The sequence below is a fragment of the Salmo salar genome, chromosome 19 (genome assembly GCF_965601325.2).
Source record: "Salmo salar chromosome 19, fSalSal1, whole genome shotgun sequence".
NCBI lineage: Eukaryota > Metazoa > Chordata > Actinopteri > Salmoniformes > Salmonidae > Salmo > Salmo salar.
In genome coordinates, this window is record NC_138309.1 from 7,136,880 (window position 1) to 7,159,468 (window position 22,589).

The 22,589-nt window shown below is 42.0% G+C and overlaps 2 protein-coding genes across 2 annotated transcripts in view; one reads left to right on the plus strand and one right to left on the minus strand.

Annotated features, from left to right (window-relative positions):
* dclre1a (DNA cross-link repair 1A (PSO2 homolog, S. cerevisiae)) overlaps positions 1-10,260 on the minus strand; it is a 53,597-nt gene extending 43,337 nt beyond the window's left edge. Inside the window, exon 1 of the mRNA XM_045702016.2 lies at positions 9,370-10,260. Within this exon, the coding sequence (XP_045557972.2) occupies positions 9,370-9,835 (466 nt within the window). The 5' untranslated portion in view covers positions 9,836-10,260. The remainder of the gene's footprint in view (positions 1-9,369) is intronic.
* Positions 10,261-10,593: 333 nt separating this feature from the next.
* nhlrc2 (NHL repeat containing 2) overlaps positions 10,594-22,589 on the plus strand; it is a 72,428-nt gene continuing 60,432 nt past the window's right edge. Inside the window, exons 1-2 of the mRNA XM_014157076.3 lie at positions 10,594-10,892; positions 13,574-13,726. Coding sequence (XP_014012551.2) covers positions 10,676-10,892; positions 13,574-13,726 — 370 coding nt within the window. The 5' untranslated portion in view covers positions 10,594-10,675. The remainder of the gene's footprint in view (positions 10,893-13,573; positions 13,727-22,589) is intronic.

Sequence of the window (22,589 nt, forward strand, 5' to 3'; positions counted from 1 at the left end):
AGCGGTATGACGGCTGAGTGGTCCCATGGTGTTTATACTTGCGTACTATTGTTTGTACAGATGAACGTGGTACCTTCAGGCATTTGGAAATTGCTCCCAAGGATGAACCAGACTTGTGGAGGTCTACAATTTCTTTCTGAGGTCTTGGCAGATTTCTTTAGATTTTCTCATGATGTCAAGCAAAGAGGCAGTGAGTTTGAAGGTAGGCCTTGAAATACATCCACAAGTACACCTCCAATTGACTCAAATGAAGTCAATTAGCCTATCAGAACATTTCTAAAGCCATGACATCATTTTCTGGAATTTTCCAAGCTGTTTAACCTCTTGCATCTAGACGTTCCGCTAGCAGAACCCCTAGCCAACAGCATCGCGCGAAATACAAAACCAACTAAAATACCATAATTAAATTTTCTCAAACAATCAACTATTTTACACCATTTTAAAGATAAGACTCTCGTTAATCTAACCACATTGTCCGATTTCAAAAGGCTTTACAGCGAAAGCAAAACATTAGATTATGTTAGGATACCACCACAGCAAAAAACAACACAGCCATTTTCAAAGCAAGGCTAGCCGTCCAAAAGCACAAAACCCAGCTAAAATTATCCACCAACCTTTGACGATCTTCATCAGATGACACTCCTAGGACATTATGTTAGACAATACATGCATTTTTTGTTCCATCAAGTTCATATTTATATCCCAAAAAAATCAGAAAATGTATTCACCCCAAAATGTCCGGTGAATTTACAAAAATACTCAACATAAACGTTGACAAAATACATAATTATTTTAAGAATTATAGATACAATACTCTTTTATGCACCCACTATGTCAGATTTCAAAATAACTTTACGTAGAAAGCACATTGTTCAATATTCTGAGTACTGTGCACCATGCTATTCAGTTAGCCGTCCAGCCACGGCATCCACAAAACGCTGAAATATGTTAAAAATATTATCTTACCTTTGCTGATCTTCGGCTGAATGCACTCGGAAGGTCTCCCACTTCCACAAGAAATGTTCATTTGTTCGATAAAGTCCATAATTTATGACAAAATCAATCCGTTTTGACGGCACGTCCAGGTCCCCATTCCAAAATATATCTATCCACCGTCGACGAAAAGTTATAAAGTTCCCTCAGCGTTTGTAGAAACATGTCAAACCATGTTCACAATCAATCTTTAGGGTGTTGTAAAATTGAGATAATATTCCAACCGGACAATAGCAGATTCATTACAGAAGAAAATGAAAAATGGCTAAATCCTTCGTGAGCGCGCGTGAGGAAAGCCTGTGACCCCAGTGAGAACACTTACTGTTCCGGGTATTAATTATTCAATCAAATTGCATTCTAGAAGCCTCAAACGAGGTTCTAATGACTCTTGACATCTAGTGGAAGCCTTAGGAAGTGCAATATGATATCACAGACACTGTATTGTAGCTACAACTTCATTTGAAAGGACTAAAGCCATCTGAGGTCAAACTTCCTGGTTGGAATTTTCTCAGGTTTTTGCCTGCCATATGAGTTCTGTTATACTCACAGACACCATTCAAACAGTTTTAGAAACTTCAGAGTGTTTTCTATCCAAATATACTCATAATATGCATGTTGTCGTTTCTGGGCAAGAGTAGTAACCAGTTTAAATCGGGTACGTTTTTTCATCCGGCCGTGAAAATACTGCCCCCTATCCCAAAGAAGTTAAAGGCACCGTCAACTTAGTGTATGTAAACTTCTGACCCACTGGAATTGTGATACAGTGAATTATAAGTGAAATAATCTGTCTGTAAACAATTGTTGGAAAAATTACTTGTGTCATGCACAAAGTAGACGTCCTAACCGACTTGCCAAAAATATAGTTTGTTAACAAGACATTTGTGGGGTGGTTGAAAAACTAGTTTTAATGACTCCATCCTAAGTGTATGTAAACTTCTGACTTCAACTGTATATACGTCCTGGATGGCAGGAAGCTTGGCCCCAGTACTGGGCCGTAAGCACTACCTTCTGTAGGCGGGGATGCAACGCGTCAGGATGCTCTCGATTGGTGCAGCTGTAGAACTTTGAGTATCTGGGGACCCATGCCAAATCCTTTCAGTCTCCTGAGGGGGAAAAGGTGTAGTGCCCTCTTCAAGACTGTCTTGGTGTGTTTGGACCATGATAGTTCGTTGGTGATGTGGACACCAAGGAACTTGAAACTCTCAAACCGCTCCAATACAGCCCCGTATCTTGCTCACATTGAGGGAGAGGTTGTTGTCCTGGCACCACACTGCCAGGTCTCTGACCTCCTCCCTATAGGCTGTCTCATCGTTGTTGGTGAGGCCTACCACTGTTGTGTCGTCAGCAAACTTACTGATGGTGTTGGAGTCGTGTTTGGCCACCCAGTCGTGGGTAAACAGGGAGTACAGGATGGGACTAAGGCCCCTCAGGGGTGTGTAGTCAGTGTTGAGGACCAGCGTGGCAGACGTATTGTTGCCTACCCTTACCACCTGGGGGCAGCTGGTCAGGAAGTCCAGGATTCAGTTGCAGAGGTAGGTGTCAAGTCCCAGGGTCTTTAGCTTAGTGATGAGCTTCGTGGGAACTATGGTGTTGAATGCTGAGCTGTAGTCAATGAACAGCATTCTCACATAGGTGTTCCGTTTATCCAGGTGGGAAAGGGCAGTGTGGAGTGCGATAGAGATTGTGTCATCTGTGGATCTGTTGGGGCGGTATGCGAATTGGAGTTGTCTAGGGTATCCAGGAGGATGCTGTTGATGTGAGCCATGACTAGCCTTTCAAATCACTTCATGGCTACCGACGTGAGTGCTACGGGGCGGTAATCCTTTAGGCAGGTTACCTTCGCTTCCTTGGGCACAGGGACTATGGTGGTCTGCTTGAAGCATGTACTATCACAGTTTCGGTCAGGGAGAGGTTGAAAATGTCAGTGAAGACCCTTGCCAGTTGGTCCATGTATGCTTTGAGTACACGTCCTGGTAATCCGTCTGGCCCCGCGGCTTTGTAAATGTTGACCTGTTTAGAGGTCTTGTTCACATCGGCTACCGAGAGCGTTATCACACAGTCATGCAGAACAGCTGGTGCTCTTCTGCATGCTTCAGTCTTGCTTGCCTCGAAGCGAGCATTAAAAAGGCATTTAGCTCGTCTGGTAGGCTCGCGTCACTGGGCAGCTTACGTCTGGGTTTCCCTTTGTAGTCCGTAATAGTTTTCAAGCCCTGCCACCCCCGACGAGCGTCAGAGCCGGTGTAGTAGTTCAATCTTCATCCTGTATTGATGCTATGCTTGTTTGATGGTTCGTCTGAGTGCATAGCAGGATTTCTTATAAGTGTCCGGATTAGTGTCCCGCTCCTTGAAAGCGGCAGCTCTAACCTTTAGCTCGATGCGGATGTTGCCTGTAATCCATGGCTTCTGGTTGGGATATGTACGTATGGTCACTGTGGGGACGACGTCGTTGATGCACTTATTGATGAAGCCAATGACTGATGGGGTGTACTCCTCAATGCCATTGGATGAATCCTGGAACATATTCCAGTCTGTGCTAGCAAAACAGTCCTGTAGCGTAGCATCCGCATCATCTGACCACTTCCATATTGAGCGAGTCAGTCACTGGTATTTCCTGTTTTCGTTTTTACTTGTAAGCAGGAATCAGGAGGATAGAATTATGCTAGGATTTGCCAAATGTATAACAGAACTCATATGGCAGGCAAAAACCTGAGAAAAAGTCAAGCAGGAAGTGGGAAGTCTGGTGCTTGTAGTCCTTTCAAGTGATTGCCTTGACTGTATACAGTGATTTAGGGTTCATTTTGCACTTCCTAAAGCTTCCACTAGATGTCCGCAGTCTTTAGAATGGTGTTTGAAGATTCTATGGTGAATTTGAAGGGAATACCAGCTGTGGTAAACTGGTGTCCCATTATAAGGCATGGGCTCAAGTCACGCGCAATGACTTGGGAGCGAGCTGAGTTCATATTCACTCCTAAAGAGAACGGATAGGTCCGGTTGGAATTTTATTCAAGGTATATGATAAAAACAACCTAAAGATTGATTCTATACATCGTTTGACATGTTTCTACAAACTGTAGTATAACTTTGACTTTTCGTCTGGACTAAGTAAGCACGCGCGTAGTGGATTTGGATAGTGAACCTAACGCGCGAACAAAATTGATTATTTGGAAATAAATATGAACTTTATCGAACATTTATTGTGGAGCTGGGAATCCTGGGAGTGCCTTCTGATGAAGATAATCAAAGGTAAGTGAATATTTATAATGTAATTTCTTAGTTTTATTGACTCCAAGATGGCGGGTTTCTGTTTGCTAGTTGTTAGTGTCATCTGGGCTGTACTCAGATTATTGCAAATTGTGCTTTCGCCGCGAACCTTTTTTGAAATCTGACAAAGCGATTACATTTAGGAGAAGTGTATCTATAATTCTGTGCATAACACTTCTATATTGACCAATGTTTACGATGAGAATTTACGTACTGTGTGTGCTCATTGTGCTCATTCACCGGAAGGTTTGGAGGGAAAACATTTCTCAACATTACGCGCCAATGTAAAATGCTGTTTTTGGATATAAATATGAACTTTATCGAGCAAAACATACATGTATTGTGTAACATAATGTCCTAGGAGTGTCATCTGATGAAGATCGTCAAAGGTTAGTGCTTCATTTTAGCTGGATTTGGGGTTTTTGTGACACATCTCCTTGCTAGGAAAATGGCTGTGTGGCTTTTCTTGTTTAGGTGGTGTCCTAACATAACCTAATGTTTTCCTTTCGCTGTAAAGCCTTTTTGAAATCGGACAACGTGGTTGGATTCAGGAGAAGTGTATCTTTAAAAATGGTGTAAAATAGTCATATGTTTGAGAAATTGAAATTATTAGATTTTTGATGTTTTGAATTTCGCGCCCTGCTGTTCCATTGGCTGTTGGCTAGGGATCCCACTGGCGGAACGGGGTTCCGCTAGCGGAACGCCTAGATGCAAGAAGTTAATGGTGGTCGAACCCATCTATGTTAAACTAGCCACAATAAGGATTAGCCACAAGTGGACTCTGCGGTTAGCCTTCAAAATAAAAGTATGGCATAATTCTACTATTTGTATTAATTTGCATCACTGTCAATGTCATACTTTTATTTTGAAGGCAAACCGCAAATTACACTATTGTGCCTAATCCTTGTTGTGGCTAGCTTCACAACACATAATGCGGTCCGGTCGAGCCTCACTAGCCAGATAAAGCTAGCTGGCTGCTTATAATGTTAGCTTTGGGGAACAGGGTTAAGTACCTGGCTAGCTATTTATTTTCATGAACTGAAGTTCAATTTCAATAGGCGAACAACAAGTGGCAACCTAGCTAATACTTAGAATAATGAAAATGACTGCAGTTTCTACTGGTCATTGGTTCCAGGCTGGTTGTATTGGTGCTAAAGCTAGCTACCCCAGAAGTTGCGGTTGAACAAATTATGCTTTATTACACACGCGGTATTGTAAACACATCGTTTGTGGCCGGTGTTTGCTTGTTTGCACAGCTTTGACAGTGCTAATGTATCTTTTTTGACAAGTAAAGTCCCGAACGACGTTCCATAGTATGTATGTCGTGAAGCTAATATCAGTGACGCTATTACTGTGTAACTCCGGTATGGCAACATCTGAAAAATAAGTCACTTGCAAGTGTGTACCAGTACACGACCAGTCGGCAAAAGCCAACATCACCCACGACAGAGAACGGTTGATTGTCAAGGGCAATGAATTCCATTATCTTGGCTTTAATGGATTTCGCCTTTGCGTTGTCTCGCTGAAATTGTCTTACTCTTACAAATGACTGCTCGACTTGTTGACTGCTCGATCCACACAGCAGACATTGTGTGGGCTAGGTTAGGAATGTTGTGTTGCACGTGTAGCGCAAAACTTTACATGGCGTTATTACGTCATGTATCTTCGTTATATAGGTATCCACTGTAGCTTTGACATTGGTTTTTAACATCGGCGTTAAACTAGACATCGGGCCGACACTGATGTGTTCATCCCTACTAAGAATATTAGTAATTGACTGACCCGGTCTCTCCAGATCTCCCAACAGCTATTTCTAGGGTCAATTTTATATTAATGTTACTCTTTTTCAGCCATTCCTGAACCGGAGACCAGAAACAGACTACCTGAGGGCAATATCAGAACAAACGGTCTATTTTGTATCCTCACAACAAAATCTGCAGAGCTGCGATGATTTTATGCCCCAAATATTCAAAATTTTGTTGGTGGCAAGAATTCTGTACAATAATTTTAGCTGAAAAGCATGAAGTCTTGAATCTTACGTTGTTTTATATATCAACTCAGACACCCTGTGCAATGAAATCGTAAATCAAAAATCTCTATCCCAGTTATTGTGCAATCTGTATGGCACAGCTGTCAATATCCTGGTCCTGAAATGAAACTGGTATTCTTTCCTATTTATGCTACTCTGTTCCTCTGACAAATTTGATTTGTTATATTGGGAAAACAGACCTCCTCAATTTTTGGGGAAATGCTGTATTCAGTGGTTGTAATCTTGGATTGAGCAGACCTTCCCAAAGAATTCCAATACCTCCATGGAAGACATACAGTACCAGTCAAAAAGGGTTTTTCATTATTTTCTCCATCATAAAATAACAGTGAAAGACATCAAAACTACATGGAATCATGTAAGCAAAAAAGTGTTATATCCGAATTTATGTTAGATTTTTCAAAGGGTCATTGCATTCTGCAGCGATATGCCATCCCCTCTGGTTTGCGCTTAGTGGGACTATAATTTGTTTTTAAACAGGACAATGACCCAAAACACAACTCCAGGCTGTGTAAGGGCTATTTGGCCAAGGAGAGTGATGGAGTGCTGCATCAGATGACCTGGCCTCCACAATCACCCAACCTCAACCCAATTCAAAAGGTTTGGGATGAGTTGAAGGAAAAGTGAAGGAAAAGCAGCCAACAAGTGCACAGCATATGTGGGAACTCCTTCAAAACTGTTGGAAAACCATTCCTCATGAAACTGGTTGAGAAGAGTGTGCAAAGCTGTCATGAAGGTAAAAGGTGGCTACTTTGAGGAATCTTAAATATAAAATATACTTTTGACTGGTACTGTATATACAGTTGAAGTCGGAAGTTTACATACACTTAGGTTGGAGTCATTAAAATGTGTTTTTAAACCACAAGATGCTGGAGGAAACAGGTACAAACGTATCTGTATCCACAGTAAAACGAGTCCTATATCGACATAACCTGAAAGTCCGCTCAGCAAGAAAGAAGCAACTGCTCCAAAACCGCCATAAAAAAGCCAGACTACGGTTTGCAACATCGTGCTTTTTGGAGAAATGTCTTCTGGTCTGATGGCAGCATCATGTTGTGGGGTGCTTTGCTGCAGGAGAGACTGGTGCACTTCACAAAATAGATGGCATCGCGAGGGAGGAAAATTATGTGGATATATTGAAGCATCATCTCAAGACATCAGACAGGAAGTTAAAGCTTGGTCGCAAATGGGTCTTCCAAATGGACAATGACCCCAAGCATACTTCCAATGTTGTGGCAAAATGGCTTAAGGACAAAGTCAAGGTATTGGAGTGTCCATCACAAAGCCCTGACCTCAATCCTATAGACAATTTGTGGGCAGAACTGAAAAAGCATGTGCGAGCAAGGAGGCCTACAAACCTGACTCAGTTACACCAGCTCTGTCAGGAGGAATGGGCCAAAATTCACCCAACTTATTGTGGGAAGCTTGTGGAAGGCTACCCAAAACATTTGACCCAAGTTAAACAATTTAAAGGGAATGCTACCAGATACTAATTGAGTGTATGTAAACTTCTGACCCACTGGGAATGTGATGAAAGAAATGAAAGCTGAAATAAATCCTTCTCTCTACTATTATTCTGACATTTCACATTCTTAAAATAAAGTGGTGATCCTAACTGACCTAAGACTGGGAATTTTTACTAGGATTAAATGTCAGGAATTTTGAAAAACTGAGTTTAAATGTATTTGGCTAAGGTGTATGTAAACTTCCAACTTCAACTGTACATACATACATACCACGTACACACAGGCACACTTATACTTCCACACTCATCACATATGCTGCTCCTACTGTCTATTATCTATCCTGTTGCCTAGTCACTTTACCCCTACCTATTTGTATATTGTGGTGGCTAATTTCTGCATTACCAAATGAGGAGAGTTACAAACTTCACACACCAGTCAGAGTTATACTTACACTACATCTTTAATAAAAGCTTTGCAAAAGCCCTTTGACTTTCAATGATGCGCAATCTCTAATGAACCATTGAAAAGTGTCAACACAAAAGTACAAATATCTTTTATAGCCAAGCTACACCCCTCTCAACGTACATGACGAACCACAGATACATAGAATGGGTCACAAGGTTAAGTTTTGTATGAAAGATATCTATAAAACATAGCAGACAGCAACTGCTGTGTCAACAGTTTTCATTGTATAGACCAGTGTCTGGTCCTCCTACTCCAAACTGGAACCGTCTCTCCCTGGTACGGTGTAGAACAGAACCATTTGCTCATGTCCTCTGGAATGGTCTTTAGGCTTTATTACCCAAAGACATCGTAAATCTCCTGTCAGTGCTATCTCATAGAGGCCCATCCTCATTAAGACACACACACACATATATATAGACGATGTTCCATTCTTTCCTCTTCCCTTTCTGATATTCTGCATAGCACCAGGGACATGTGAAAGACAAGCCTGACCTCTCCCCTCTCTGGGCCCCAAGTGACTGAGCCCCAGCTAAGGGAAAGGTGCAACTGCCAACATTCATTATCCAAATTCTAATGACAAGTATCTCACATAAGCATCTTATGCAAATAAAACATCTTAATTATCTATGTTAGCCAACTATTTCTGATTCATCCGCCACAATATAAAGTCTCTACCTCAATTTCCCTGTACTCCTGCACATCAACTCGGTACTGGCACCTCATGTATATAACCAAGCTATCACTGCTAATTGTGTATTTATTCCTTGAGTTGGAATAATTTTTTATATATATTTTAATTGTATTATGCATTGTTTGGGAAGGGCTGTAAGTAAGCATTTCACCATTTGTCTGCACCTGTTGTTTACGAAGCATGTGAATGCATCCAAATGGTATTTATTTACGACTTCACAACTGGTCAATTCCCACCTGGTTAAGAACACAGCACTAAAGGAGGCCGGGTAAGGGCAAAATGGCACAAATATTCCTGTTCAATTAATTATTTCTAAACTACTTTTACATACAAATGTCAAATATATACCAAACATCCAACTCTAAATAAAGCCCTTTCATGTAATCCAGTTGTTCCAGTTTATTGAGTAACGTCTCACGTAGCAATCTGAAACAACAATACTGTACCTTTGCGGTCATCCCCAGGAGTGTCAAGACATTCTGCGACATGCCATCTTTGCGATTGTACCACCAATATAGAGAATGGCATCTGACAGATCGGACAGGAACTTCCTCCAGGGGAAGATGCCTGGTGCACGTTCTCTCCAGCAGTAAGTGTACTATCATTATCTTGTGTTGACTGTGGAAAGGCGACATTTTGAGTTGAAAGTGTCCTACACGCCACCTCTTTATTTTGAATAGACTCATTTGCCTTCACACCGAGGGCTTTATTTGGAGCTACTTTGGTGAGCTCCACATTTCTGACTGTGTTCTTCACTTGGACAGAAGTTTCTCCTTTGGTTAAACTTTTTGAGGCTCGTCTGTACTTAGCCATGGGTCCATTAAAAGTTTCAGGTGTCCCTTTGTCCTTTCTTTTCTTCTTCTTGAGAGGCTTATATTCCCATATGTCATCTTCCAAATCGTTCTTTGACATTTGAAGCAGCAGAAAAAATTACACAGTTTTAAAACACCACGTTGTTGCTACAATATAGCCTGTTTAACCGCGCTTTTCTGTAACATCCTGCAAAAAGACAAATTATGTAATTCCATACCGTTTTGGAAAAGTTGCATCCCCTCCAATCACCCCCCTCCAATCACCAAATCAAAACCGAAAACAGCTAATTGTGTTAGCATTTTTTTCTAACTAATAACCTGTCAACAAGAAACTCTAGCAACCAGACTTAAAGCCAATGCAATGCTAAAATGTGCTATTTCGTAAAAATGTATGAAACGTATCCGACTAAGGGCGATTCTGATCTATATATCACCGTGCATCATGAATAGCTACTAAATATTGTTTGTACATCAGTCAGTCACCATTTACCCATGATACATCACGGTGATGCTCTCGCCCTGGGTTTCCACTAGTTACCACAGCCACAAAGTCAAAATTGGCAAACCATGTATGAAAACAAAAAAACGTATTTTTGTTCTTAACTTGTGCTTACGGTTATGCATAACGTTAACCACACTACTAAGGTTAGGTTTAAAAAATGTATATATATATATTTGTAAAATATACATTACAGAAATTAGGCGGGGTTTATGACTTTGTGGCTGTGGTAACTATTGACGACACCCTCGGACACGTCTGTATTGTTGTTAGGAATTATAACAGCAGTTTCCAAACAATTAACATAGTTATTTTTTATATATATAAATGTACTTTTAAAATAAATATGTATCCAAGAGATCCTATATATTAATGAGAGCACCATTTTTGACTGAATTAATTCCATATACAAATTATTGCTAATTTTGTCACTGTTAAAAAATGCTGGTGCAGAATATAGCATTGACTTTACTCAATGAAATTGTGGTTGGAAAGATGGCGTCCAAGTGCAACCTTTCTGCTTTATTTCCAATCCAGAGCCAGTTGGACTCCGCCCTGGACAACGCTACGAACCAACAAGAGAAAGAAAACCTTGTCTACCAGTACTTGAGAAAACTAGACGACAACGATGACTTGAGGATTCCCGATTTTGACGAAGGTTAGGAAAATGTACATTAATGACAGACAGCAAGCTGGGTGTTATTTCAAATTAGAATTGTCGAGCGTCAGCTGGCGCAGCATTTGCGCAGTCTGAAGATGTACATTGTGTGTTTGTGTGTGTGGAGATAAGTCAAAAGTTTAGACGCCAACTCATTCAAGGGTTTTTCTTTAATTTGACTATTTTCTACATTGTAGAGTAATTGTGAATATGTCAAAACTATGAAATAACACAAGTAGTAACCAATGTAGTAACCAAAAAAGTGACCTTAATCTCTGCAGCAAAGGTAACTCTGTGTCTTCCTTTCCTGTGGTAGTCCTCATGAAAGCCAGTTTCATCATAGCACTTCATGGTTTTTGCAGCTGCACTTGAAGAAACATTCAAAGTTCTTGAATAGATCCAAATTGACTGACCATATCTTAAAGTAATGATGGACTGTTTGCTTATTTGAGCTGTTCTTGCCATAATATGGACTTGGTCTTTTACCAAACAGGGCCATCTTCTGTATACCACCCCTACCTTGTCACAACACAACTGATTGGCTCAAACACATCAAGAAGTAAATACATTACACAAATTATCTTTTAACAAGGCACACCTCTTAATTGAAATGCATTCCAGGTGACTACCTCATGAAGCTGGTTGAGAGAATGCCAAGAGTGTGTAAAGCTGTCATCAAGGCAAAGGGTGGCTACTTTGGAGAATCTCAAATATAAAATACATTTTGAATTGTTTAACACTGTTTTGCTTACTACATGTGTTATCAGTTTTTTTGTCTTCACTATTATTCTACAATGTAGAAATACAAAATAAAAACCTTGAATGAGTAGGTGTCCAATTTTTGACTAGTACTGTATGTACAGTTGAAGTCGGAACTTTACATACACCTTAGCTAAATACATTTAAACTCAGTTTTTCACAATTCCTGACATTTAATCCTAGTAAAAATTCCCTGTTTTAGGTCAGTTAGATCACCACTTTATTTGAAGAATGTGAAATGTCAGAATAATAGTAGAGAGTTATTTATTTCAGCTTTTATTTCTTTCATCACATTCCCAGTGGGTCAGAAATTTACATACACTCAATTAGTATTTGGTAGCATTGCCTTTAAATTGTTTAACTTGGGTCAAACGTTTCAGGTAGCCTTCCACAAGCTTCCCACAATAAGTTGGGTGCATTTTGTCCCATTCCTCCTGACAGAGCTGGTGTAACTGAGTCAGGTTTGTAGGCCTCCTTGCTCACACATGCTTTTTCAGTTCTGCCCACTAATTTTCTGTAAGTATGAGGTCAGGGCTTTGGAAGTATGCTTGGGGGTCATTGTCCATTTGGAAGACCCATTTGCGACCAAGCTTTAACTTCCTGACTGATGTCTTGAGATGTTGCTTCAATATATCCACATAATTTTCCTCCCTCATGATGCAATCTATTTTGTGAAGTGCACCAGCCCCTCCTGCAGCAAAGCACCCCCCCCAACATGATGCTGCCACCCCCGTGCTTTACGGTTGGGATGGTGTTCTTTGGCTTGCAAGCCTCCTCCTTTTTCCTCCAAACATAACGATGGTCATTATGGCCAGACAGTTCTATTTTTGTTTCATCAGACCAGAGGACATTTCTCCAAAAAGCCTGATCTTTGTTGCCATATGCAGTTGCAAACCATAGTCTGGCTTTTTTATGGCGGTTTTGGAGCAGTGGCTTCTTCCTTGCTGAGCGGCCTTTCAGGTTATGTCGATTATAGGACTCGTTTTACTGTGGATATAGATACTTTTGTACCTGTTTCCTCCAGCATCTTTCCAAGGTCCTTTGCTGTTCTGGGAATGTTTTGCACTTTTCGCACCACTTTTCGCACTTCTCCTTCCTGAGTGGTATGACGGCTGCATGGTCCCATGGTGTTTATACTTGCATACTATTGTTTGAACGGATGAACGTGGTACCTTCAGGCATTTGGAAATTGCTCCCAAGGATGAACCTGACTTGTGGAGGTCTACAATTTATTTTCTGATGTCTTGGCTGATTTCTTTTGATTTTCTCATGATGTCAAGCAAAGAGGCACTGAGTTTGAAGGTAGGCCTTGAAATACATTCACAGGTACACCTCCAATTGACTCAAATGATGTCAATTAGCCTATCAGAACCTTCTATAGCCATGACATCATTTTCTGGAATTTTCAAAACTGTTTAAAGGCACAGTCAACTTAGTGTATGTAAACTTCTGATCCACGGGAATTGTGATACAGTGAATTATAAGTGAAATCATCTGTCTGTAAACAATTGTTGGAAAAATTACTTGTGTCATGCACAAAGTAGATGTCCTAACCGACTTGCCAAAACTATCGTTTGTTAACAAGAAATTTGTGGAGTCATTGAAAAACGAGTTTTAATGACTCCAACCTAAGTCTATGTAAACTTCCGACTTGAACTGTATATGGGCAGGCAGTTGCTGCTCATTTTGTAATCAGTGTTGAATGGTCTGCATATTTAAAAAAAAAAATAGAATGTGGCCTCAGATGTTTGCTGTATTTTCATTCTCTCACTGTCGTCTAGTATGCAAACACTGCAACTACAGGATCTTTCTTGATTAATATTTGACATGTATGAAATGTTGCATCCACAGCTCTGAATGTCATTATACCATTGGTTGTAAAATGGTAATGATACTGTTTGGTAATGCATATTTTTCTGCAGGTCTCGAATGGCTGAACACAGAAGGTCCCCTTTCTTTCACAAGAGAGCTTGCTGGTAAAGTGGTGGTGTTGGACTTCTTTACTTACTGCTGCATAAACTGCATCCATATCCTACCTGACCTGCATCAGCTGGAGAAAAAGCATTCTGTCAAAGGTATACGCACACATATACACACACACTATTTGAATCCACAAATCATGTTACATCAAGAAGGATTAAAACATGTCAAAGTTCTTGGATACATGGACACTTAAGGATACAAAGCACATCTGTACCAAATGTGTCCAAAACATCGTCAGACCTTTACTGCATTAACGACAGTACTTACACCGGGTGTGCTGAAGTTATGTTAGTAGTAGCCATGTTTTGGCACAGAGCTGCAGCACTCACGTCTGCTGCTGGGGGACACACACGCACACACACACACACACACACACACACACACACACACACACACACACACACACACTGGTTCTTGCCCCCTCTTTTAAAATGCACAGTAATGACCCCATATACACTGAGGGGAAAAATGAATTTGATCCCTTGCTGATTTTGTACGTTTGCCCACTGACAAAGAAATGATCAGTCTATATTTTTTATGGTAGGTTTATTTGAACAGTGAGAGACAGAATAACAACAAAAAAATCCAGAAAAACGCATGTCAAAAATGTTATAAATTGATTTGCATTTTAATGGGGGAAATAAAATTAAAAAATGATTTTTTTGTTGTTATTCTGTCTGTCACTGTTCAAATAAACCTACCATTAAAATTATACTGATCATTTCTTTTGTCAGTGGGCAAACGTACAAAATCAGCAGGGGATCAAATACTTTTTTCCCTCACTGTATTGAGTTTAGAATATTATCCTATTTGCACAGTGTGCTATTACCAGCTTTTTAGGCAATGTCACTGCTACCAACTCCTAATGGCACTGAATCTTTAAACAGGTTATCTTTTTTTGGACCAAGTTCCAAAGCACGTTGTGCTTACTCCCTTGTGCTATAATGTGATACTTTTCTAAACAATAATAAACCATGATAGATTGGAAATTATTTTCCCACCATAGCTACTGGCTTTCGGTGGCTTTACACTACACAATTCCACATTTTATGATTGGATCCCCCCGCCGCCAGTTATGCTTGGTTTGTCCCGGACCTCGAGGCCGTGGTTTGTGAAGGGGAAAAAAGTTGCATAGGTCTTGTAAGGAGAACAGAGCAATATCTCCTCTCTTTCTCTCTCCTCTCTCTTCTGAACAAAACCCTTACTTTTGTAAGCTAACTTGTAAGCAATAAAGAAGTACAGTCACATTTTAACATCGTAAATTCACGAATAAGAATGATATAGAAAAATAGTATTTTTCAATTGGAGATGGTTTCTATTGCGAATTGACAATTGTGACAAATGAGTGATAATTGGCAACGGATAAATTGGGCTGAATTTTGTAAGTTCAAAGACAACTTTGGTAATATTATAAACTTTGAAACAACTGGTTTGTAGTAGGCTACAGAATTAGAGAAGGGCTGTTTCTCTGAACCTCAGGCAGTAGGCTCAAGCAAGCCTGTTTCTCTCCCCAGTCAGAGGCAACCTGCCTGTCTCACAAACTCTGATCAGCAACCTATCCTCTTTAAATAAAGTATGTTTAGAAAACAAATGTGATGGCCAAAATTGTAGGGGGAAAGCACTCATCATGTTGATGCACAATACTTCCAGAGCTAATTTTTGATTTCAATTGAGAAAATCTACAAAATAAATTGACCCGTCCTTGTCTTTATTGATAGAGATGCGTGTGACATTGCACAGCAGTAAGGTGGTTTATTTCTCCTTTATACCAATTTGTCTTCTTGATTTCAATATGGAAGGGAAACCAGGTGCTGGTGTTTTGTATGGACTGTTTCTTGATGAGTAAAAGGTTTTCTTATACCATATTTTTTTGTGTAACATAGTAGCAGTTCATTCATTTGGGGGAGATAAGTGGGAATAGGATGTTCCCCCATGATGAAAGAGTCATGATCTTGCTAATGATTAGCACAAATACAGATGGGCATGCTTTAGCCTATTTATTTACATCCGCGAAGCTGCGTCAGTTGAGCTACAGGTTATAGTGTTTATTGCTAAATAACACACCAGCCTGATATGAACCAGTTTGTTGTTCCGTTTATTTTTGCAGGGGTAAATAATATTTGAATGGTTTCACCATTTTATTTAAATACATTTGAGTAAGAACGTCACCAGAGATGCGTTAAGTTAGAAAATAAAAAAGGTAATGCAATGTTCAATTAAACAGAAACGGTGCTGTTATGAACAACCAGCTGAAAAATGGGGAGGGGTTGGGTAGTGGGTTCCAAATGCACCGCTGGCCTTCAAATACGTCACTCATTGCTTCAAGCTAGAGGTCTTCAATTTTTGGACCCGTGAAGACCTATACCTTAAAGCAATGAGTGACGTGTATATACAGGGCAGCGGTCCGAAATGGATCCATGGCTTTTAAACCCGACCCTATATGCATAAATAGATTTTCACAAAACGGGGACATGTTCCAAATGGACCCGAGGACAGTCAGACCCGTTCCAAAAAGGCCAGTGGAAAAACAGACCCGTTCGGATCCGAGAGTAGAAAGAGACCTTCTACTGGGCGGTGTCAGCGCCATCAATACACAAGCAATGTTGGCCAAATTATCCACAATTACGTGTCCTTAAACTGCCTTTAACAAATTACCCCAAAAACTATTTGTTTTGTTTCGATGTGTTGCATATTTAAAACTTCATAGCCTATTGTTTAATTGGTTTTTACTTTCTTCAAACAATTGTCCACCTCACGGTTCAGCTGTCGGAGATTTGAACACAAATGCATTGGGGCATTGCATGCATATAGGCCTGTAGATGTCCACTGTATGATATTAATATCCAAAAAATGTCAATAACGGAATGGAAGCTTAGGCCTAGCCCGGCCTAGAAAGACCGAGAGAAAGAATGCCGGCGCCATGTTCCCGACACTGACATTTCTTTATCGTTGCAGATACAGATATAGGTGTACAGAAGGAGGCTAATTCATACATTTTCGATCATTATTAGGACTAAAGGATTAAAGGAGCAACTCTGGTAGGCCTAAAACATTATTCCTCAAGTTCAACTGTCGGAGACAGTTGGAGCGCTGGTTTCACTGCCTTCATAGGCCTGCAATAGCTAAGGCAAAAAATTGCCATACCGAAGTTTCTTAACTTGTATTTTTTATTTCACCTTTTATTTAAACAGGTAGGCCAGTGGAGAACAAGTTCTCATTTACAACTGCGACCATGCCAAGCTAAAGCAAAGCAGTGTGACAAAAACAACACAGTTACATATAAACAAACGTACAGTCAATAACAGAAAAGAAAAATAGAAAAATCTATGTACAGTGTGTGAAAATGTAGGGAGGAAGGCAATAAATAGGCCATAGAGGCGAAAATAATAAAAATGTATCATTAATACTGGAGTGATAGATGTGCAGATGATGATGTGCAAGTAGAGATACTGGGGTGAAAAAGGGTAAGTAATAATATGGGGATGAGGTAGTCAGGTGTGCTATTTTACAGATTGGCTGTGTACAGGTACAGTGATCGGTAAGCTGCTCTGACAGCTGATGCTTAAAGTTAGAGAGGGAGATGTAAGACTCCAGGTTCAGAGATTTTTGCAATCCGTTCCAGTCATTGGCAGCAGTGAACTGGATGGAAAGGCGGCCAAAGGAAGTGTTGGCTTTGGGGAGGACCAGTGACATATACCTACTGGAGCGCGTGCTATAGGTGGGTGTTGCTATGGTGACCAGTGAGCTGAGATAAGGCGGGGCTTTGCCTAGCAAAGACTTATAGATGACCTGGAGCCAGTGGGTTTGGTGAAGGGTATGTAGTGAGGGCCAGCCAACGAGAGCATACAGGTCACAGTGGTGGGTAGTATATGGTGCTCTGGTGATAAAATGGATGGCCCTGTGATAGACTACATTCAGTTTGCTGAGTAGAGTGTTGGGGGCTATTTTGTAAATGACATTGTCAAGGATCGGTAGGATAGTCAGTTTTACAAGGGTATGTTTGGCGGCATGAGTGAAGGAGGCTTTGTTGCGAAATAGGAAGCCAATTCTAGATTTAATTTTGGATTGGAGATGCTTAATGTGAGTCTGGAAGGAGAGTTTACAGTCTAACCAGACACCTAGGTATATGTAGTTGTCCACATATTCTAGGACAGAACGGGAGGGTGCGGGCAGCAATCGGTTAATGAGCATGCACTTAGTTTTACTAGCATTTAAAAGCAGTTGGAGGCGTGTTGTATGGCGTTGAAGCTCGTTTGGAGGTTTGTTAGCACAGTGTCCAAAGAAGGGCCAGATGTATACAGAATGGTGTCGTCTGTGTAGAGGTGGATCAGAGAATCACCAGCAGCAAGAGCGACATCATTGATATATACAGAGAAGAGTCGGCCCGAGAATATAACCCTGTGGCACCCCCAAAGAGACTGCCAGACGTCCGCACAATAGGCCCTCCAATTTGACACAGTGAACTCTATCTGAGAAGTAGTTGGTGAACCAGGCGAGACAGTCATTTGAGATGCCAATGCTATTGAGTCTGCCGATAAGAATGCGGTGATTGATAGTTGAAAGCCTGGGCCAGGTCGAAGACGGCTGCACAGTACTGTCTTTTATCGATGGCGGTTATGATATCGTTTAGGACCTCGAGCGTGGCTGAGGTGCATCCATGACCAGCTCGGAAACCAGATTGCATATAGTGGAGAAGGTACGGTGGGATTCGAAATGGTCGGTGATCTGTAGGGATCCAGATTTTGAAGTTCTTTCAGAACATCAGCTGTCTGGATTTGGGTGAAGGAGAAGTGGGGGGATTTGGACAAGTTGCTGCAGGTGGTGCTAAATTGTTGGCCAGGGTAGGGGTAGCCAGGTGGAAAGCTTGGCCAGCTGTCGAAAATGCTTATTGAAATGATCGATTATCAGGCCTCCCGGGTGGCGCAGTGGTGTAAGGCATCGCAGTGCTAGCTGTGCCACCAGAGATTCTGGGTTCGAGCCCAGGCTCTGTCGCAGCCGGCCGCAACCGGGAGGTCCATGGGGCAATGCACAATTGGCCCAGCGTCGTCCGGGTTAGGGAGGGTTTGGCCGGCAGCGATATCCTTGTCTCATCGCGCACTAGTGACTCCTGTGGCGGGCGCTGACTAGGTCGGCAGGTGTACGGTGTTTCCTCCGACTCATTGGTGCGGCTGGCTTCCGGGTTGGATGTGCATTGTGTCAAGAAGCAATGCGGCTAGGTTAAGTTGTGTTTCGAAGGACGCATGGCTCTCGACCTTCACCTCTCCCGAGTCCGTACTGGAGTTGCAGCGATGAGACGACTGTAACTACTACCAATTGGATACCACGAAATTGGGGAGAAAAAAGTGGTAAAATAAAATGATTTAAAAAAATGATTGATTATTGTAGATTTATCGGTGGTGACAGTGTTTCCTATCCTCCGTGCAGTGGGCAGCTGGGAGGAGGTGCTCTTATTCTCCATGGACTTTACCGTGTCCCAAAACTATTTGGCATTATTGCACAGGAAGCAAATTTCTGTTAGGAAAGCTAAGGTTAACTTTTTCAAACTGACTGAGTATATTGGTTCCTGAATCCTGACTTCCCTGAAAAGTTGCATATTGCGGGGGCTATTCGATGCTAATGCAGAACGCCACAGGATGTTTTTGTGCTGGTCAAGAGCAGTCAAGTCTGGGGTGAACCAGGGGTTATATCTGTTCCTGGCTATACATTTTTAGAATGGGGCATGCTTATTTAAAATGGAGAGGAAAGCACTTTTGAAGAGCAACCAGGCATCCTCTACTGACGGGAGGAGGTCAATATCCTTCCAGGATATCCGGGCCATGTCGATTAGAAAGGCCTGCTCGCTGAAGTGTTTTAGGGAGCGTTTGACAGTAATGAGGGGTGGTCGTTTGACCGCGGACCCATTACACACGCAGGCAATGAGGCAGTGATCACTGAGATCCTGGTTGAAGACAGCAGAGGTGTATTTAGAGGGCAAGTTGGTCTGTATAATATCTAAGAGGGTGCCCATGGTTACGGATTTAGGGTTGTACCTGTTAGGTTCCTTGATAATTTGTGTGAGATTGAGAGCATCTTGCTTAGATTGTAGGATGGCCGAGGTGTTAAGCATGTCCCAGTTTAGGTCACCTAACAGTATGAACTCTGAAGATAGATGGGGGGTGATCAATTCACCTATGGTGTCCAGGGCACAGCTGGGGGCTGACGGGGGTCTATAACAAGCGGCAACGGTGAGAGACTTGTTTCTGGAATGGTGGATTTTTAAAAGTAGAAGCTCGAATTGTTTGGGTACAGACCTGGATAGTAAGCCTGCAGAGTTCTGTCAATCTCTGCAGTAGATTGCAACTCCGCCCCCTTTGGCAGTTCTATCATGTCGGAAAATGTTATAGTTAGGGATGGAAATGTCAGGATTTTTGGTGGCGTTCCTAAACCAGGATTCAGACACGGCTAGGATATCCAGGTTGGCAGAGTGTGCTAAAGTGGTGAGTAAAACAAACTTAGGGAGGAGGCTTCTAATGTTAACATGCATGAAACCAATGCTTTTATGGTTACAGAAGTCAACAAATGAGAGCGCCTGGAGAATGGGAGTGATGCTGGGGGCTGCAGGGCCTGGGTTAACCTCTATATCAGCAGAGGAACAGAGGAGGAGTAGGATAAGAGTACGGCTAAAGGCTAAATTAACTGGTCGTCTAGTGGGTTCAGAACAGAGAGTAAAAGGAGCAGGTTTCTGGGTGTGGAAGAATAGATTCAAGGCGTAATGTACAGACAAGGGTATGGTAGGATGTGAGTACAGTTGAGGTAATCCTAGGCATTGAGTGACGATGAGAGAGATATTGTCACCATTTAAGCCAGGTGCGGTCACCGCATGTGTGGGGGGTGGAACATAAGTGCTAGCTAAGGCATATTGAGCAGGGCTGGAGGCTCTACAGTGAAATAAGACAAAAATACTAACCAAAACAGCAATAGACAAGTCATATTGACATTAGGGAGAGGCATGTGTAGCTGAGTGATCATAGGGTCCAGTGAGTAGCTAGGCGAGCTGGAGGCACGTCGATTCAGACAGCTAGCAGGCCGGGGCTAGCAGCAGGCTAGCAGATGGCCCTCAGGGGGACGTCGCAATGGGAGAGCCTGTTGAAACCCCCTCAGACGGTTTAATCGGCAGATCAGTCGTGATGGATCGGCTGGGCTCCGTGTCGGCAGAAAAGGGACCAGGCCAATTGGCAAATGAGGTAATTGAAGCCCAGGATCTCTTCGGCTAGCCGGGAGATGGGCCTAGTTCGAGGCTAGCTCCAGGCTAACTGGTGCTTGCTTCGGGACAGAGACGTTAGCCAGGAGTAACCACTCGGATAACAGCTAGCTAGCTGCGATGATCCGGTGGAAAGGTTCAGAGCTTGTGGTAGGAATCCGGAGATGTGGTCGAGAAAAAGCAGTCCGATATGCTCTGGCTTGATATCGCACTGTGCAGGCTGGCAAGAGTTGACCTGGCTGAGGCTGGCAGATGTCCGAGTTAACAGAGATGACCGCTAGCAGTGGCTAACTGACTACTAACTAGTTAGCTGGCTTGCGTCTGGTTCCTGTTCTAAAGTGTTAAAAATAGCAGATCCCAGATACCACATTGGGTGAGGCGGGTTGCAAGAGAGTATGTGTTTCCGTAGATGGAAAATGAGATTAAAAATATATACAAAGAAAAAAAGATAAATAAACTCAGCAAAAAAAGAAACGTCCTCACTGTTAACTGCGTTTATTTTCAGCAAACTTAACATGTGTAAATATTTGTATGAACGTAACAAGATTCAACAACTGAGACATAAACTGAACAAGTTTAACAGTCAGTATCTGGTGTGGCAACCAGCTGCATTAAATACTGCAGTGCATCTCCTTATGTAATGGTGCCTATATATTTGACCTAAACTGTATATCATTAATTTTAAAAGTAAAAAAAAAAAAAAATGGATGTAGCAACTGCAGATTCTCCCTTTAAATTCAGAGCCACATCAGGATATTTGTTTAATCAGCAATGACAGTGAGTGTACAAACCGCATCCGTAGACTGTGTAGAGCCCTTTAGACTCTTCTGTTTCCTATTGTGTATAGAAATCAAATTTGGCTTTTTTTGGTAAAAGAAAATATGCAGATCCATGTTTAATTATTTTTTTTTCCCTACCCTCTCTCCGCTTGTTAGATATTATGCACATTGATAGCTTACTAACTAACGGCCTCGCCATCTGATTATAATTTTTTTTAATAGCAGCAGCAGACAGTTATCTAAATATGACATAATAGTGAACATTAATAGAGCTCAAGGACAGAACTATATAAACTCAGCAAAGACAGGAAGACGGTACGGACAGCTGATCGTCCTCGCAGCGGCAGACCACGTGTAACAACACCTGCACAGGATCGTTACATCTGAACATCACACCTGCGGGACACGCACAATCCCTCCATCAGTGCTCAGACTGTCCGCAATAGGCTGAGAGAGGCTGGACTGAGGGCTTGTAGGCCTGTTGTAAGGCAGGTCCTCACCAGACATCACCGGCAACAACGTCGCCTATGGGCACGAATCCACTGTCGCTGGACCAGACAGAACTGGCAAAAAGTGCTCTTCACTGACGAGTCGCGATTTTGTCTCACCAGGGGTGATGGTCGGATTCGCGTTTCATCAAAGGAATGAGCGTTACACCGAGGCCTGTACTCTGGAGCGGGATCGATTTGGAGGTGGAGGGTCCGTCATGGTCTGGGGCAGTGTGTCACAGCATCATCGGACTGAGCTTGTTGTCATTGCAGGCAATCTCAACGCTGTGCGTTACAGGGAAGACATCCTCCTCCCCCATGTGGTACCCTTCCTGCAGGCTCATCTTGACATGACCCTCCAGCATGACAATGTCACCAGCCATACTGCTCGTTCTGTGCGTGATTTCCTGCAAGACAGGAATGTCAGTGTTCTGCCATAGCCAGCGAA